Source organism: Sebastes fasciatus, chromosome 5, assembly GCF_043250625.1.
Source record: "Sebastes fasciatus isolate fSebFas1 chromosome 5, fSebFas1.pri, whole genome shotgun sequence".
NCBI lineage: Eukaryota > Metazoa > Chordata > Actinopteri > Perciformes > Sebastidae > Sebastes > Sebastes fasciatus.
Window position 1 is genome coordinate 15,387,350 of NC_133799.1, and position 18,318 is coordinate 15,405,667.

The 18,318-nt window shown below is 39.7% G+C and overlaps 2 protein-coding genes across 2 annotated transcripts; one reads left to right on the forward strand and one right to left on the reverse strand.

The window, feature by feature from the left end:
• Nucleotides 1-859: 859 nt before the first annotated feature.
• On the forward strand, nucleotides 860-7,849 carry cpox (coproporphyrinogen oxidase). Its single transcript, XM_074635261.1, has 7 exons — nucleotides 860-1,549; nucleotides 3,108-3,251; nucleotides 3,351-3,461; nucleotides 3,576-3,717; nucleotides 5,316-5,534; nucleotides 6,736-6,840; nucleotides 6,940-7,849. Exons 1-7 carry the CDS (start codon nucleotides 997-999, stop codon nucleotides 7,022-7,024), a joined length of 1,359 nt encoding a protein of 452 aa, XP_074491362.1. The 5' UTR covers nucleotides 860-996; the 3' UTR covers nucleotides 7,025-7,849.
• A 1,116-nt stretch (nucleotides 7,850-8,965) lies between these two features.
• On the reverse strand, nucleotides 8,966-17,609 carry prrg1 (proline rich Gla (G-carboxyglutamic acid) 1). The gene is made up of 4 exons (XM_074635262.1): nucleotides 17,497-17,609; nucleotides 15,687-15,727; nucleotides 14,661-14,821; nucleotides 8,966-13,705 (listed from the first exon to the last, which is right to left on the reverse strand). Exons 2-4 carry the CDS (start codon nucleotides 15,694-15,696, stop codon nucleotides 13,241-13,243), a joined length of 636 nt encoding a protein of 211 aa, XP_074491363.1. The 5' UTR covers nucleotides 15,697-15,727; nucleotides 17,497-17,609; the 3' UTR covers nucleotides 8,966-13,240.
• Between the last annotated feature and the right edge of the window lie 709 nt (nucleotides 17,610-18,318).

The window sequence follows — 18,318 nt, forward strand, 5'->3', positions numbered from 1 at the left end:
CATAGTGCAAAACATGTAGTAAAAAAGTTAGTCGTGCAAAGTACAAAGTACAAAAAAAGATATAAAAATACAAGGAGATGAAGAAAACTGTTAAAACTGAATATAGTGCAGGGTAACAGCGGTGATACACGACTATTAAAAAAAAAGTGAATATAGTGCAGAAGAGACTGTTAAAAATGAGTATAGTGCATTATAATTATCTAGTGTCTTATTTATCCCAAAGATTGTGGGGAATTTTGACTAAGTGATGTTTTGTGCTACTGTTATGTCCTGGTTTCCTTTTCTAAATCAACTTTTTTTTAAAGGAATTTCCCTAAATTGAGAAATGTTACAAGTGATCTGGCTATAATCAGATGTTCTTACTTGTATTTCATGGTTATAGTTCTTCAAAATGTGTGACATTACCTTATTTTCAGTCTCTCATAAGCTATTATAATAATAATATAATAATACATTTATTTATATAGATAGATAGATAGATAGATAGATAGATAGATAGATAGATAGTTAGATAGTTAGATAGATAGATAGATGGTAACTTTATTGATCTCGAGGGAAATTCAAGTTTCCAGCATCACAGTTCCATAGTGCAAAACATGTTAGTAAAAAGGCAGTAAAAAAGTTAGTAGTGCAAATAATATTATATTATACAGTATATTGTAACTACTCGTTTGATGAAAAACAGAAGCACTTGAACTCGTCTTTTTTGTAAAACACAAAATACGGAGCATTTGAGGAGTCCATGAACACAACATCTGATTTTTAGCCGCAGTGCATTTTGGGTCTTGAAGTCCGCTGTAAGGCTTTCACTACCTGGAGAGCTTGACAAAGAACAGCATTTCCCATGGTGCCTCTGTCACTTCCGTTGAACTATACACACCCACTTTGACCTGACGCACTGATAGCACGCAAACACACAACTTCTGATAATGTTTTGAGTTAAGTACACATTAAGTTATCAACGCAGAGAGAAAAGAGCGGTAATATCTCATACAAATGGCCTTCACAGTCTTCTACTCGGTGAACAAAACGGCTCAAATCACCGCGAGGCGATGTTTGATGTCACATTTAAAGGGGGTTGCCAGTTCAGGACGGTCACAGGTACAGTTATCCTGCATTCACAGCCCGCCGCCGTCGGTGACTACGAGATGGTTTTCCAGGGGCTCCGGTGTTCGGTTCATGTCCCACGGGACCGCAGGCAGATCCGGAGCCGGGCGGACCAGAAGAGGAGCTCTGGTGCTCACTGGAGCCGCAGTAACAGCGGCAGTAGTAGCAGGGTTTCTAGGCAACCACTTCCAGCGCGCTGACATGGCAACGAAAGTCTCCCAGCAGGAGGAGAAGAGAGAGCACCAAGAGGGGGATATCCTGGAGAGATGCAGGGGCTTCATGTCTCCTCCGGTGACCGACATCGGTGTGCTGCAGGCGAGGAAAGAGGAGATGCGTACGAGGATGGAGATGCTGATCATGGAGACGCAGGCCGACTTCTGCAACGCACTGCAGGAGGTGGACGGTGGGACTTTCAAGGTGGACCGGTGGCAGAGGAATGAAGGTGAGATCAGCTGAGATGATTTAATGTAAACTCCAAGATTTTGATTCCCTCTCTGACCAAAATAAAATACAACATCTACTTCTATCGCCATAGAAGCTGCAGGATATGTCAGTGCATGTCACAGCCTTTAAGAGACAACCACAACAACAACACATAATAGATGTAACTCACACTCTGCCTTTTATTTACTCTACTTCATGTTTTTTTTGTTGGTTTTTACATTTATCCTTTGATATTGCAATATATTGTTATTAATTGTTATTAATTGTTTTTTGGACCGGTGGCAGAGGAATGAAGGTGAGATCACCTGAGAGGATTAAATGTACTCCAAGATTTTGATTCCCTCTTTGACCAAAATAAATCTACCTGGAGGAAATAGTGTCATCGCCATAGAAGCTGCAGGATATGTCAGTGCATGTCACAGCCTATAAGAGACAACCACAACAACATATATTGTTATTAATTGTTTTTTATTTGTTTGTTTGTTTTATTGACACAACAAACATTAATTACTTCTTTATTGTTTTCTTCCATTTACATGCATGTTCTTTTTAAATATCTATATATTGTAATTTGCTTAATGAATTATATATATGTATATATGTTTTTGTTTTTATTTTGTTCTTGTTTTATTTTTATTTATTATTGAATTGACGCTTTGGCAATATTGTTCACCTGACAGTCATGCCAATAAAACACATTTAATTGAATTGAATTGGTGATGAAACTGCAGATCCATGTTCCTCCTTTTAAGGTATGCATGAGATTCTTGAAGTATTGGGAGCTTCAAGTGTGCTGCATGTTTATTGTGCTGAAAGCAACATGGTTACAGATGCATACAAGAAACGCAGCCTTAAAATAAGATATACCTTTATTAGTCCCGCAGTGGGGAAATTTGCAGTGTACAGCAGCAAAGGGGATAGTGCAAAAAACAAGATGCATCAGCTAACACAGTAAACAAAAAAAGAGCTAAACAAAGTGTAACAAAATATGAACCATTTAAATAGAAGGAAGTATAAATAAAGGAGCAGTATTTACAGTATTGACAATAAACAGACTATTAACAAAATTGCACAAGTGGAAAATGATATTGCACAGTATGAATTACACCTGAGTAGTCCTGATAGACAGTGGGTGTACAGTAAAGTGCAGTTCTTGTCAGTTTTTGGTGTGTAAGTGGTCTACTGGGAGCAGTGCTGGTTGTGGAGTCTGACAGCTGCAGGAAGGAAGGACCTGCGATAGAGCTCCTTCACACACTTCGGGTGGAGCAGACTGTCACCGAAGGAGCTCTCCAGTGCTGAGATGGTGTCCTGCATGGCGCGGGAGTCATTCTCCATCATGGATGACAGCTTAGCCATCATCCTCCTCTCTCCCACCACCTCCACTGTGTCGAGGGGGCATCCCAGGACAGAGCTGGCCTTCCTGATCACTCTGTCTAGTCTCTTCCTGTCCGCAGCCTTATCTTTAAAAAGCCTAATCTGTCAGGAAATGAAGCAACCAATGCCATGTCAGTCTCTTTCAATGTATTCCCCTTTGCCCCTGTGTGTGTGTGTGTCAGGTGGCGGAGGAATCAGCTGTGTGATGCAAGATGGAAAGGTGTTTGAGAAGGCAGGGGTCAACGTGTCAGTGGTGTTTGGAAACCTGACCGAGGAGGCCGCCAGGCAGATGAGGAGTAGAGGGAAAGTCCTCAAAGGGAAAGATGGTACGTTCTGTTAACTTGATATGTGTATGCAGAGGTAGCCTACATTCAGAGTAACATGTAATGGATGAAGTTTCACGTCATGCTCTGTTTTCCTCTCAGGTAAGCTGCCATTTTGTGCCATGGGTGTGAGCTCTGTCATCCACCCCAAGAATCCCCACATCCCAACAGTGCACTTCAACTACAGATACTTTGAGATCGAAGAGGAAGATGGTGAGTGTCGGTCCTTGACGTCAGCTGTCGTGTCTTGGTGTCAGTGACACTATTGAGTGCATGAATGAATGATGACCCTTGTTTCTGTCTTCCTTCCTTGCGTGTGTGTTCCAGGCACTAAACAGTGGTGGTTTGGTGGAGGCACAGACCTGACTCCAGTTTATGTTAATAAAGAAGATGCGTTTCACTTCCACAACACCCTGAAGGAGGCATGTGACAAGCACCACCCGCAGTACTACCCCGACTTTAAGAAATGGTACGCTCTGACTCGAGATTAGTCCTGCATTTGTGAAATGTCTTAGCACGTACGCATGTGTAGGTCTGATTTGTGTGTGTGTGGATTACAATGGGTGTATCCTCACTGTAGGATGATGATAAGACGAAGTCTCTGCCTAAAATCTGCAGTTGCAGAAAAACCGTTGAGCCATGGCGTTAGCTAGTGAATGACCATTAGGGATATGAAAGGGACGGGTGTGGTTTATCTGATTTGGCTTGTAGTAAGTAAAGTTTGTCAACTTAATTTGAAGTTGAATTTGTAGTGGAACAGTTAGGCATTTTTGGAAATAGGCTCATTTGCATTCTTGCCGAGAGTTAGATGAGAAGATTGATACCACTCACATCTGTATGTTAAATATGAAGCTACAGACAGCTAGGTAAACACGGTGTTCGGGCATACACAGATTACATTACTTGCCCACCGCCCCTACCGTCGTTTTACTTTTTTATAGAAATAAAACCCATTTAGAAGAAGAAGAAAGAAGAAAAGGCACTTTTATTAATTTCATTTAGTTCATTTTTGTGTATCGGCACCGTGTTATCGATACATAGTTGGATGACGATGATGAGAGAGTTGACAGACATGATGATTTGGTGTCAAAGCAAAAAGTAAAAGCGTCTATTTGGCAATATTTCGAATTTAAAGCCAATGCTATAAGGCACTGGTTCCCAACCTGGGGGTCCCCCATTAGGGGTCGCCAAAGCTTCACAGGGAGGTTGTGAGGCCTTCCCGATTTTAAAAGATGTATGACAACTTTTAAAAAAATATATACAGTTGGCCTTTATCGCAGTATTTCATTCATGTCTGTGAAGAAATCTAAATTAAATTGTTATTTTACAAGTTTGGATTATTATTTAGAATATAAACTTCAAAATTAGAAAAGTATGCAAACAACTAAAGAGTTAATAGAACAATGGCCAAGCATCAAGGAGAAGAAAACGAAAAAATAAAGGTAAAAAAAATACATAATACAGAGATTTATAATGAAAGTTCCTAAAAATAACAGGAAAACTCATCTCTGATGCAATATTCACAGGAAATAATTTGCTCACAATTCATTCAAGTCACTTGTTTTCCACAAACTTCCTGCAGTTATTGCGTTCACTATTTGGGTTAATTGAACATCCATAAAATATGTCCCTTAGTCAGGGGTAATCAGCTTACTCAATGATAGAAAAGGGGTCCCTGAAGGAAAAAGGTTGGAAACCAATGCTATAAGGGAACCGTAACGTTAATGTGGCAATCGCTTTGTGAAAGACGGAGTGGTCGCAGCCGGTGTGAGCGGCGCAGCAACGCCAGGTAGAAACCTGCGGCCCCGCAGCGAAAGCTGGACCGGAGAGGCCAGACTCACAGCATCATATTTAACACGCAAAAATGAGAGTACATTTTGATTCTCATTTAAATTCCCTTATAAACTCACTATAGATGTGCTTTCACCTGACTTATTTTTAATTCATTTCCTCCTCTTGCCTTTGAATAATATATTTGCATAGCCCAGATCTACTGAATATTTGAAAGTCAAGCCCTGGTTTAAAAAAAGCAACAACAGCTATTGACTGATGTATTTGTATCTCCAGGTGTGACCGATACTTCTACATCCGGCACAGAGGAGAGACTCGGGGTCTAGGAGGGATCTTCTTCGATGACCTGGACTCCCCGAGTCAGGAGGAGGCATTCAGCTTCGTTAAGAGCTGTGCCCGCACCGTGGTGCCCTGTTACCTGCCCATCGTATACAAACACCTCAACGACTCCGTTACTGATGCAGAGAAGGACTGGCAGCAGGTACGACGAGGAAGGTGAGTCAAAGACGCACAAAAGAACCGGTGGCTGTTAATGAGTAATGTATTCTATACTCTATATACACAAGGCTTTTCAAACTAGTTCCACTAAATAAACCTAACCTTGATCCATCATAAGTAAAGGCCAAATTTGACTTCTCCATACATACCATTACGTCTTAAAAAGTCATCAAAATCAACAATGAATTAATTTGACTATAAATAATCTTACACAAACATTAAACTTGCTTATGATAGGTGATCCATTGCAGTTAACATTTATTTCCCATTACTTTGTAAAAGGTCAAATAAAAAATAAGTCTTTCAAACCCATTAATGAGATGCACAATTATTTAGAAAAAAGGTTCGATGTGGACTCGGACTCCATTGCACAGCCTGTGTAGTCCAAAGCTGTAACATGTAAACATAAATACATTCACCTTGAAGACTTTAATTATCATGCAACAACAACTTATACTGAAAACAAAGATGACTAAATGTTCACAATGTTGGATTACCTACATATCTCAAGCAAGTTTTTTTAATTAAGTTTATCATTGATTTGAATCATCATTCAAAATGTTTATGGTTTGCTTGTTGTGGATTAGATTAAGGCACTTAAAGGTAGGGTCGGTAATCTTGAGAAACTCGCAAGATTTTACAAATGATCCAACCGATAAAACAAAGTCCAGTGTTGCCAACTCTTTTCCAATAAAAGTAGCTAGCAGCACTAGCTCCAAAAGTCCCTAGATCTAGCGAGAAAGTCACTGAGTCTGCAACACTGACAGTCCGTCCCTTCAGGCCTCCCTCCAAAGCCACTTCCCCAAATTATCATTATGAACATAAACATATCATAATGAATGTGATCAACGAACATGACTATTGTTCGTACTCACAGCTGTCAAGCTAGCAGCTTGTGGAAGACTCTGATGCGCATTGAGTGCACGGGCAGAGTGCGCGGAGGCAGGCAGGTACAGTAGGTAGACAGAATGAATGAAATGATTGGACGTGATTATTACTGTCCTGCGACAGCCACAGGTATCGGATTTCTTTTCTTTTTTTTGTCAGAGCAATTGATTTATTAATAGCTGTCGGGATGTAATTTCAACAAATTTAACAAAATATATTTGAACAGCACTACCAACCCTACCTTTTAATATATCTTAAATCCCATGAAGCTAGGTGTCTACAGTAGGTTTTGTGTGTTTTTATGTTGTAGATATGTGGAGTTCAACCTGGTGTATGACAGGGGAGTGAAGTTTGGCTTGGCCACGCCTGGCTCCAGAATTGAGAGCATTCTCATGTCCCTCCCCCTCACTGCGAGGTAAGATAACACTGGTTGGAAGCATTTGCTAGCACTGCTCTTTTATGACAGTAATGAGCTGTCGTGTGTTGCTTGGTAATACTCACCCTTCATCCTCAGGTGGGAGTACATGCATGAGCCTGCCAAAGGTACCCTGGAGGCTGAGATGCTGGAGGCATTACGAAACCCCAAGGAGTGGGTGTGACCACAATGTTCACAAGTTTGCATGTCAATATGGACAAAACCTCCAGGAAACCGTCTTTGTTGTATTTTATAATGGTGTGACCTGTTTGACTTGATCAGCAAAAGTTAAAACTTTTTACCAAAATAATATTACATTGCACTTGCCCGAAAAGTTTTTTAATCTGCGATGGTACTTTTCTCTCTTTTCCTCTTGCTATGTTTTGTCCAATCAGCCTTGATAACACTTAAACACATTGAGATTGCATTACTACTGGTGGCCACAGGTGGTCATTGTACCAGCTCTTAGGCCGTCTCACATTGATGATGTGCTCCTTTTTAAGAAGTGCCTGTGTCAAACATTAGCTGTGTTTTTTTTCTATGTCTGGGCTAAATGTGGCTTGCTCTACTTGAAGCTCTTGAGCTCTTCTCTCCTGTAACAAAGCACTTAAAAGGGAAAACAGGGACAAACTGAGCCACTACATGTATGTGTGTTCCACCGCTTGTATCCGATGTTAATAAATCCTTATGTTTCAGTGCATCTGCTCACAACAATGGATTATTTTTGACAATCGAAGCTAAATAATAATGGACTAATATTGGATAGATCCGTCTTGAGCCCTGTTTACGTTGTGGATGGTTGCTCAGTTGTCATTAATGAGTCACTTCCTGGTTTGTTTGAACAGTAGTAAAACAATAGTTGGATGTTGGATCATGTTCCACAGAGAGGATGGATGTGAATCATAGGCCAGGTGGCATTGAAGAAAGAACAGTGTTTGTAAAAACAAAATTCCTTTTGAAATGTAAAAATAATTTATAGCTTACAGTCAATAAATTGTTTGTTCTGCTACCTTTTAAGACTTTTACTGGCTTCATCCTCAATTTCCCTTTAATGTACCTTTGAATCTTCACAATCCACTAGCGAGAACACAGACCAAAGCATAGCAATGTATTTTGTGTATGTAAAATGATGGATGTCGTGAAAAAGTCATAGTATAGTATGTAGAAAAATTTCATGAAAAAAAGTCATAGCATAGCATGTCGAACATTTTTATGAAAAAAAGTCAGGAAAAAAAGTGATAGAATAGTATGTCGAAAAATTTCATGAAAAAACGTCATAGTATAGAATTTCGAAAAATTTCATGAAAAAACATCATAGTACAGTAAGTTGAAAGATTTCATGAAAAAAAATCATAGCCCAGCATGTCGAACATTTTTATGAAAAAAAGTCATAGTATAGTATGTCGAAAAATGTCATGAAATAAGTAATAGTATAGAATTTCGAAAAATTTCATGAAAAAAACGTCATAGTATAGAATTTCGTAAAAAATTAACGTATAGTATGTCGAAATAAGTCATTAAAAAAGTCATAGAATAGTATATCGAAAAAAGTCATTAAACAGTCATAATATAGTATGTTGAAAAAAGGTCATAGTGTAGTATGTCAAAAAAAATTATAAAAAAGTCAGTATAGTATATCGAAAGTCATAAAAATGTCATAATATAGCATGTCAAAAAAAGGTATAAAACCGTCATAGTATAGTATGTCGAAAAAGTTCATAAAAAGTCATCGTATAGTATGTCAAAAAAAGTAATAAAAAATCATATCATAGTATGTCAACATGAGTCAAAAAAGTCATATAGTATGTCGAAAAAAGTAAAAATAAAAGGTCATGGCATATTATGTTGAAAAAAACAAACCATAGTATCGCCTATTGAAAAAAGGCATGAAAGTCATAACAAAAGTATGTCAAAAAAGGACTTTTACTATTAACAGTTTGTTTGAGCAGACTGCCAATACCACCATTCCCAGTTAGAAAAAGGGCGAAAAAATGGAAAATAAGACTTTTTAAGTGCCTTAATTGTCGCTATATGATTCATCAACTTTTGGAACGGAAGAAAACTAAAGTTTAAAAGGCACATAACACATTCATGGAACACTCAATTAAAACAAGGAAACTTGTAGCACATTTTTATTTTTTATTACAAATTAATTCAAGCTTCTGCATATCAAGGATTTATAACAAGTTATCTTGCATTTAATGTTATATAACATTTTGTTTGTTTGATAAGGCATTGTAAAAAACAAACAAAAAAAGGGCTGTGCAAGTAACAGTACAACAAGTGACCTAACCAAAATGGCTACCCCCACCAGCACAACTCAATTCAAGGTCATAGCAAGTGCTGAGGTTCACAGGTCAACTCACAAAAAAAGTATAATAATAGTCAGTGCTCAAAGTCTGTGAGGTGTAGACAGGAAATGGGATATTTATCAGTATCCGTGAACATTAGACAGATATATTTGGTTTTTAGAGTGTATGCAGCAACATTGCATAAAGAGTATGAGCACTTTTTTTTTTCTGAGGATTACAGTGACATCGTAATAGCTGAGAGTGACGCTGAAGACGTCAAACCAGACTGTCCTAGTTTTCATCAAACAGCCCATTTTGAGCTTAAACACAAAGTGCCCTCATTTATCCACGACCTACTGTATAATAGTTACACTAGTGTCAATGCATTCACTGCTTTTCTATGCAGTAAAAAACAATCTCACTGTAACTTACTTTCACACGTAAAGACTATACATATTTATATACAGGTTCATTACACATGCTAAACGTGAACTCTGTCCATAGTGTTGTTAAATACAAGATCTCTCCCCTCTGATGCATCTGGTCCCAAAGCTTCTGTTTCTATTGCTGTCTGTTCCACATTCCTATGCAAGTCACTCCACAACTTACATTTATGGTGTAGCTGCAAACCTATTTGAAAAATCCTTAGTGTGCTTTTAGTGAAAGAGACACAGCAGAGGACTCTGTAGTCATTTTCAACACGGTTACATTTGCTTTAAGGGAAAGAGTAGGGAAAAAGATTTTCACAGTTAAAGCAGACTCTGAGCAACTATCAACAGCCCAGAGAAGGACATGGACGAGCACGCACTGACCACCAACAAACAGAGCCAGAACCAACCTCAGGTGTACAGACCAAGCTACATGCATTACCAAAATAAAAGCACATATGACACGCATACACAAAAAAACACATTTCAGCACCCCCCTTCTCAACTGCTGGTCTTATTTTACATTTTAAACATTCACAATTGTATACTGAAGTTGGACCGATGCATTCGTTTGGCAACTTGACGATTTAAACCTGCACATTTTTTATATCAACAATGAATCAAATTACAGATTGTAATGTGGAAAAGTCAATTAACACCCAATGCTGCAGCTCTACATAGTTTTGACTAATTGATTTGGTTCTGTAGCCTGATCATTTACTAAAAGCTTGGGTCTCAATGCTCCCCAATATAAAACCGTGGGCAGCCATTTACATGTAATTGTATTTACCCTTTGCCCTGACAAAGCCAAGTACCACTACTTGCCCAGCATAAAACTGCAAAAAGTAAATGACTAGTCAAGAATTTTTTGTATTTAGCAAACTAAAGACCCAGTTATTTCTGTCAGGAGTCAGCCGACCAAACAAGTAAATATTGGACTGAAGTTAGCTTGTTGTTAGATAGTTGTTTGCTTACAGGTTAGACTAGGGATGGGCGGATGAAGCTTTACTGTATGAAGCTTTGGGGCTTTATTTCCTTCTGTTTGTAATAGATTAGAAGCTTCAGGGCTTCAAACGCAGCAAACACAGTGACATGATCTAGTGGCTTGTAAAACTTTAAGCAGCTCTTCAAGACTGGGGCCGAAGCACTACAACACCTCTCTGACTTTTGTAGTTTTAGTCTTATATGTGTACAATTAAAGTCCAAGAAGCATGTGTGTCATTATTAAATCTGTAAAACTTATGTTCAGAAGCACTGCATTAAAGGGTAACTTTTCTATTTTTCAACCTGGACCCTATTTTCCTCTGTTATTGAGGGATAACGCTCTAACCGGCACCTGCGAAACGGGCTGCGAGGGCAATTCTGCAGCGCCATGGTAACGTTACGTTCAGTTAAGGTGCTTGTTTTTGGCCACTGACAGGCTCAGATTGTTGTCTGAAGTGTCTGGCAACATTATGGAAAAGACCCTACAGAGAAATAAAATGTTTTTCCTACCTTTCACTTGATCCGGTCTGTTAGTTATTGTGTCCAAGTCCCGCTCAAGAGAGAAGTCTCGTTCTGAAATCTGGATATTGGGCAGCAACAGGTCCCTATGTGGGCATAAGGTCACAGCACCCACAGGAATACCACAAAGTCTCCTGAGCTTTGCAGCCTCGCAGCAGCTGATTCCCCCTCGTCTGCCTGTTGCCCTCCTCTGTGTCTCCTCACCTGCTCTTCAACAGGCCTTTCTCACTACACAAATTTGGACTTGTCATAGTAAGAAAAGCACAAGTGTTCCTGATAACACTAACGATGGCTCTGTTCTATTCAAATGATCCAGTGAGCGTGACAGTGAGCCAGCATGCACAACTGAACCCTGAAATCAAAGCAGCTAAATGGCATTCAGCCATCATTCCTTTCATTATTTACACCTGTGCTTTTCACAGCAGCATGTCACTGTGCTGTGTGACATGTCAAAATTACATGACATGACATAAGGTGAAAAAGGCCTAATTCATCCGTATACTCTGGCTCAATTAAATACGGGCGGCCATCGAATTCAAAGACCTCATCCACATTGTCGAAATCATCTAAATATTCAGCCATGACATTGAAAATCTTTTAGATAACACTAAGCTACACTTTCTGTACTTCAACTCTCCCTGGCAGCCACTCGCTTCCACTGTTGTCTTCCGGCAATACGTCACCTCGCCAGATTTCAGAACGAGACTTCTCCTTGAGCAAGACCCTTTCCATAATGTCAGACACTTCACTTTAATCAGAGCCTGTTATAGCAAAAACAAGCACTTTTAGTGGACGTAAATGACGGTGCCAGCTTGCCCTGATATGATTACACTGCAGCCCGTGAGCGTCTGCAGTCTACAGCATTCTCCCTCAATACTGGACCAATTTCAGAAATTGTTGTCCCTGTTAGTCTGTTATACTGTGTTCAGTCTACGAGCAACACTGCAACACTTTACAAGTCATTTTCAATGGAAGTCGGCGACATGAAACTACAAACTGACGCCGGACACTTGTCGCTGTGCGACGCGCTACAAATAAAGTGGAGCTGTTGAGCAGCAACCAATCATATATTTTTTCTTCACCCTGTTCCGTTTAATCCAAAACCATCCCGTTCCCAGTGCTATTTAAGCCCCTAGTGCTATTTTGCTGACACAAAATATAAATGTACGTTATTAGTGTAGTTTAGGTGTCCACTGCAGACTCATGTGTTAACTTCATGGTTGTTATTTATGTGATATTTCATATATAGTCGCAATGTGTTGCGATTGGAGAATGATATTCATTAAATTAGCCTATTACATTATTACTTGGTATCAGATGGAAATGTTATCATACTATTGATTTCGTTCTCAGTAATTCTCATCTCTTCTTAGCTTAGTAACATAGTTTAGCTGCTAAACTTTCAAAACAGTTAAACTGAATGAAATGCTTCCTGAAGCACAAGGAGCTTGTTATCATCGGCCCATCTCTAAATTAGACATAAGAAATTATAAACTTGATTTTGAGCTTGTGTTTCTCTTTCTGCCCCCTGGTGGTCAAAAATCACTTAATTCAAATGTTAATTTGTGTGGGCTTCACTGGAATTATGGTTTTCTGGTCTAAATGCGGTTTCTGAATCTTGCAAAGAAATGGGTTTGCAGAAGTTTGCAAAAGTGTGCAATATACACAATTCATATTTTTTGACAACAAATAGGTCAACTTTAAAGATATTAAATATAGCTGAAAATATTTGCTATTGGCCACTTAAGCCTAAAATTTGGCACTAACCTTCAATAAAGCACCGATCCAACCCCGATGTACTATTCTAGAATAGCTGTCCTTCATTATGGCAATCAAAACCCTTTTTTCTTTACGCCACATGCAACATTTGTTAAATGATTTGCTACAGTGTGACAGCATAGATGCACCTTGAGGAAAATCAGCAGAGGGCGTCGGCTGATTTTGGTATTGCAATATCCTTCCTGCTGTCACTTCACCTCATCGATGAAAGGTTAGTGCAAATTTCAACAGCGCTGGCACCGGCAAAAGATTGCATTAGTCCATTGACCAGACAGTTAAGAGTGTTTCTGTGTGTGTTGAATGGGGAAGGCTGGTGATACCACAACAGTGATCTGCTAAATGATCAGGTGGTCTTAGTGTAGGTTAGGGCTTTTGTTGGGGTGGTAGTGAGAGACAGGTTTACTTCCCGGGGCCACCACTGGAACTAGTAGAGCTGGTGTTGACTATATCCTCATACTGTGGAGGTGGCTCTGTCTCTACCTGGACGTCTGTATGGCCCACAGCCTCCTCGTAAGACGGCGGCGGGTCTCCAGCGCTTCCTCTCCCTGATGTGAGCTCTGAGCCTGGATAAGCTGGGCTGCTGTGGACGCTGAGTTCTGATTGGTCACCGTGGTGGTAATCCCTCCCCCAATGGTCCATAGAGACCACTGACAGGACGTGGTCGTGATGCGAGTGTCCCAGGCTGGGGCTGCGCTGCGAGCGCTTGCGGGAGTGGCAGCGCCACACAGTGATGGCGACGGCGGCGATGATGAGCACAACCAGCAGCAATGGCACGATCAAGTAGAGAGAGTGGATTCCTCCGACCACCGTCTCCAGCCCTCCAGATGGACTGCTCTCCCGCACATATTCTTCCCAGAACCGTCTCTGCAGCCAATCAGAAGACAGACGCACATCAAAACATCAAAAATCTGATCAAAAATATTTTCTTCTAGACAAGACTCCGCTACATTCATGCAGGCTACAGTGTAAACAATGGTGGAACAAAACTGTTTCCAGGGCCGCAGTACACACAGTGTCCAATACTTTCTATCTGGATTACTGCAACACAAAGGCAGTAGACAACAACATCCGAACAGAGAATGACCACATGATTGTGCACGTTCATCTGCGTGACTTTGCTCTCTGGCCTCCCACAATAGTTTTACAAATAATACGCCTCTCTCTCTCTCTCTCGCATGGACTCGGCTGTTCTTCCTGCTGATAATCATCACTTCCTGAAAAAACACCCACATTCCACAAGCTACCACTCTTGGCATAGAATTTCATTACTGGACATATGAACCCAACAAAAAAGCACTTTAAAGGGATATTTTGGATTTGTTTTACATAGGGCGACTGGTATGAGTTACTCAGTAGTAGTAGTAGTAGTAATATTGATCTGTGGCTTTTAGCTTCAGCTGAGAGTCCTGTGTTCAGAGACTTCAATCCAGCTAAGGGTCAAGATAAGAAATAATTTGGACAATGAGGCTGCAGAAAGATAAGTTAGTTTTTGTACTACCCTTTGTATAATTGTGTGTTTTTGCTTGTAGTGTTGTTGCTGCTTAGTTTTGTTTAATGACTCCATGAGGTGTGGTAAATTTTTGTCTGACCAGTCACCCGCTGTCAGGGAAATTTCTGAACACATGACTGCCTGCTGGAGCTAATATCCCTGTATAGACATTACAGCTGGTGAGTAACTCAAACGACCTAATGCTAAACAACAATCCCTTTATGTGGGTGCCCGCATGCTATACGCAATGAGTGTTCTACTTTTCTGTTCCTGTGTGAATTAAAACTTGAAGAAAGGATGTGAGATGTGATGCGTCTCTCATCCCCTCACCGTCTTCTCGTCATTCTCGAAAGCCTCGCGGGCCTCCTCATAGGTGCAGATCTCCTCGCGGCACTCCCTCTGGATGTTCCCCTGCTTCATCTCCTCCAGCATGAAGTTGGCCCTGCGCAACCGGCGCAGCACCGAGTGGGCCGCGTCCGCCGGCAGGAACACTGAGAGGCAGGCGATAGGAAAGGAGAGGAGTGGAGGGGGAGACGAAGACAAGGACAGAGAGGAGGAAAGGATATAAGATTGAACAATGTGTGAGAAAAAAAATGCATGAATCAACATGACAAGCAGAGACAGGAAAAATAAGAGACAAAAAGAGGAAAGTAGGGGTGAGTCAGTAAGCAGAACAACATGGGGGAGGAAGCGAAGGGGGGGGGCAATTTAAGCAAAGAGAGAGTGTATTGAAAGAGAGAGGATGGAAGCAGGAGGAGGAAAAGAGGATAGAGATGCCAAAAAATAAGCAAAAAAGGGGAGAGGGAGCGAGGTGAGGGCTGAAACAAAGGCAGTGGAGCAGAGCCGAGGGCTGCCCAGTGCCCACATTTCTGCATAAAAACAAAAGCTCCTTTGATTTAGGAATCCATCCATGGGCTACATAAAACAAACTCTAGGAATGAACTTAGAGAGACAGAGCGGCCCTCTGTTTCACACATCCAAAACAAGAACAGAAAACTGTGCACAATATGCCACAACATGCCCTGGGAATGTCTGATGTGCTGCTGAATTAACTCACTAACTAAATGAAGTGACTCATAAGTTAGATAGGATCACCACAATATTTGAAAAGCAGAAAGAAATAACAGGCAGTAAAACAAGAAATTCCCCTAAGGAAATAATGGGAATTGTGTGCTTAAAGACAATAGAAAAAACCTGAAGAGTCACATTCCAATGGCTAACTTGTGTTTGACAATCAAACACAATACGAAAGAAAAAAACAAGGAAGGCTTTCTGATGAAATTTGAGAGTGATAAAATTCCTGTGAACAACTCTGCCTGTGGGGTACAATTATGAGTATAGTGTCAATAAACTTACCAATCCCCATGATTCCTGCAAGTCTGTTTCGGGTGATTTATCTGGAAAAACAAACAAACACACAGACAATAATTAAACAAGAAACCCTCTAAAAAACTATATTCCTTTGTATCTTTCTTAAGATAAAGCAGTTATTTAAATAATCCTACACAGCAATAACATCCTAATAACTTATGAGAGACTGAAAAGGAGGTAATGTCACACATTTTTGAAGAACTGTGACCATGAAATACAGGTAAGTACATCTGATTGTACATTTCTGATCTTCTGCTATGTTATGAACCATCCAGACCTCTCAGGTCATCTGGATCAGGTCTGTTTAGTGTCCCACAGAGTCAGAACTAAACATGCAGAAGCAGCAGCGTTCAGTTTTTCTGCACCAAATATCTGGAACAAGCTCCCAGAAACCTGCAGGACCAGCTCCAACTATGAGGTCTTTTAAATCCAAGCTTAAAACTTTCTTGTTTGCTGCTGCCTTTTATTAAACCAGATAATGATCTTATACTGCACTAGAGCTTTTACTCTTGTGTGTGTCATACTCTATTTTAGCTTCTATCCTAGCTTTTATTTTTATCTTGTTTTTATTTTCTAACCTTTAATGTTTTTATAACTGTTTTAATTATGTCTTAATGTTCTTTTGCACTTTGTCGCAATGTTCTTGAATGTTTATGTAAAGCACTTTGAATTGCCCTGTTGCTGAAATGTGCTACACAAATAAAGCTGCCTTGCCTTACAGCCAGATCACTTATAACATTTCTCACTTTAAAAAAAAGTTGATTTGAAAAGGAAACCAGGACATAACAGTAGCACAAAACAAAACATCCCTTAGTCAACAATGTCCCACAATCTTTGTGATAAATAAGACACACTATTATAACAGAATGGATGAATAAGAATATAACAGATAGACTCCTTCTCAAAAACTAAACCTAATCCTTTGCATCTTTCTTAAGATAAAGCAGTTATTTAAATAATCCTACAAATTAATAACATCCTAATAACTTATGAGGTAATGCAACATGAGGTAATGCAACACATTTTTGAAGAACTGTGACCATAAAATACAGCTAAGAACATCTGATTATAGACAGATCACTTAGTCAAAATGTCCCACAATCTTTGGGATAAATAAGACACAAAGCTACTGGAGTTACCCTGCACTATACTAATTTTTAACAGCCTCTTCTGCACTATATTCACTTTTTTAATAGTCCTGTATCACAGCTGTTACCCTGCACTATATTCACTTTTTTTTCTTTAAAAAAAAGTTGATTTAGAAAAGGAAACAGGACAAAACATCCCTAAGTCAAAATGTCCCACAATCTTTGGGATAAATAAGACACTATTATAACAGAATGGATGAATAGGAGTAAAACAGATAGGCGTTATGTTGTGTGAGTTATGATCCATCATAGTGACAGTGACCTAATGGCGGCTCCTGGTCAGTGTTCCTGTTAACGGGAATCCTGCTCGCAGCTTCCAGAAATAGATCCACAGCGGTCGGACACAAACAAAGCGCCGCCGCCCCGTTACACACATTACAAGAGAGACAACAGGAATGATAGCTAAGCTTCACTAATGGTCTGTTCTTATCCATATGACAGTTAGCTGGCTGTGTGGAGCTGCTTAGAGGAGGATGATTTGTAGGATCAGTGCGTCTCCAGCGTCGGATGTTGGTTTAACGAGCGACACATGATTCAAACGGGCGGATATCTCTAAGTAAAGGTCGAAAGAAGGTCCCTCCACTGAATATTACTATTTACTACTTCGCGTCGAAGCTGTCTGTTAATGTGGAAATAAACTTTCTCACCTCTTTTCGTCCCAGAAATGCGCATAAAACGGTCCCTCGTCTCCTCCCTGCTGCTGCTCCACTGTGTTGCTATGCATTAGGTGCGCATGCGCAGTTCTGTCTTTCCTACAGCGGCGTCATGAACTGCCCACTTCCACTGAGTTAAAGGGACAGACATCAACAGGCTACACCAGGGGTCAGCAACCTTTACTATCTAAAGAGACCTTTTAGGTTTAAAACAAAAAAAAAAGAAAATCTTTCTGGAGCCGCAAAACATTTGAGCATTGTAATGAAGGTAACACAGTTTATAGTCTAAGTATATAGTATATACGTCTAATGCAGTGAGGGCCCAAGTGCAAAATGTACTACGGAGTATTAGGGCCACATTGAGGCGAAAAAAAGTTGTAATATTACGAGAATAAAGTCATAACTATACCAGAAAAAAGTTGTGATATGAGAATAAAGTCATAACTTTATGAGAAAAAAGTCGTAATATTACGAGAATAAAGTCGTAACTTTACGAGAAAAAAAGTCGTAATATTACGAGAATAAAGTCATAACTTAACGTGAAAAAAGTCTTAATATTACGAGAATAAATTCATAACTTTACGAGAAAAAAAGAAAATAACAAGTAAAATTTAACTTTATAATATTACGACTTTTTTCTAGTAAACTTCTGACTTTATTCTCGTAATATTATGATATATATATTATATTTTTTCCTCAATGTGGCCCTAATATTCCGTCGTACCGTCGTACCGTCGTACCGTCGTACCGTCGTACCGTCGTACCATAGACCTAAAACAATGATAAATAAAAATGAAAATGTAAACAAAAAACAGT

Bases quoted from the DNA above. Each gene is read 5' to 3' on its own strand.
- cpox (XM_074635261.1), top strand. From the start codon at position 997: ATGGCCTTCACAGTCTTCTACTCGGTGAACAAAACGGCTCAAATCACC. The intron at 1,550-3,107 runs GTGAGATCAGCT...TGTGTGTGTCAG, and splicing joins CCGGTGGCAGAGGAATGAAG to GTGGCGGAGGAATCAGCTGT. The intron at 3,252-3,350 runs GTACGTTCTGTT...TTTTCCTCTCAG, and splicing joins AGTCCTCAAAGGGAAAGATG to GTAAGCTGCCATTTTGTGCC.
- prrg1 (XM_074635262.1), bottom strand. The intron at 13,706-14,660 runs GTGAGGGGATGA...GATTGGCTGCAG, and splicing joins TCGAGAATGACGAGAAGACG to AGACGGTTCTGGGAAGAATA.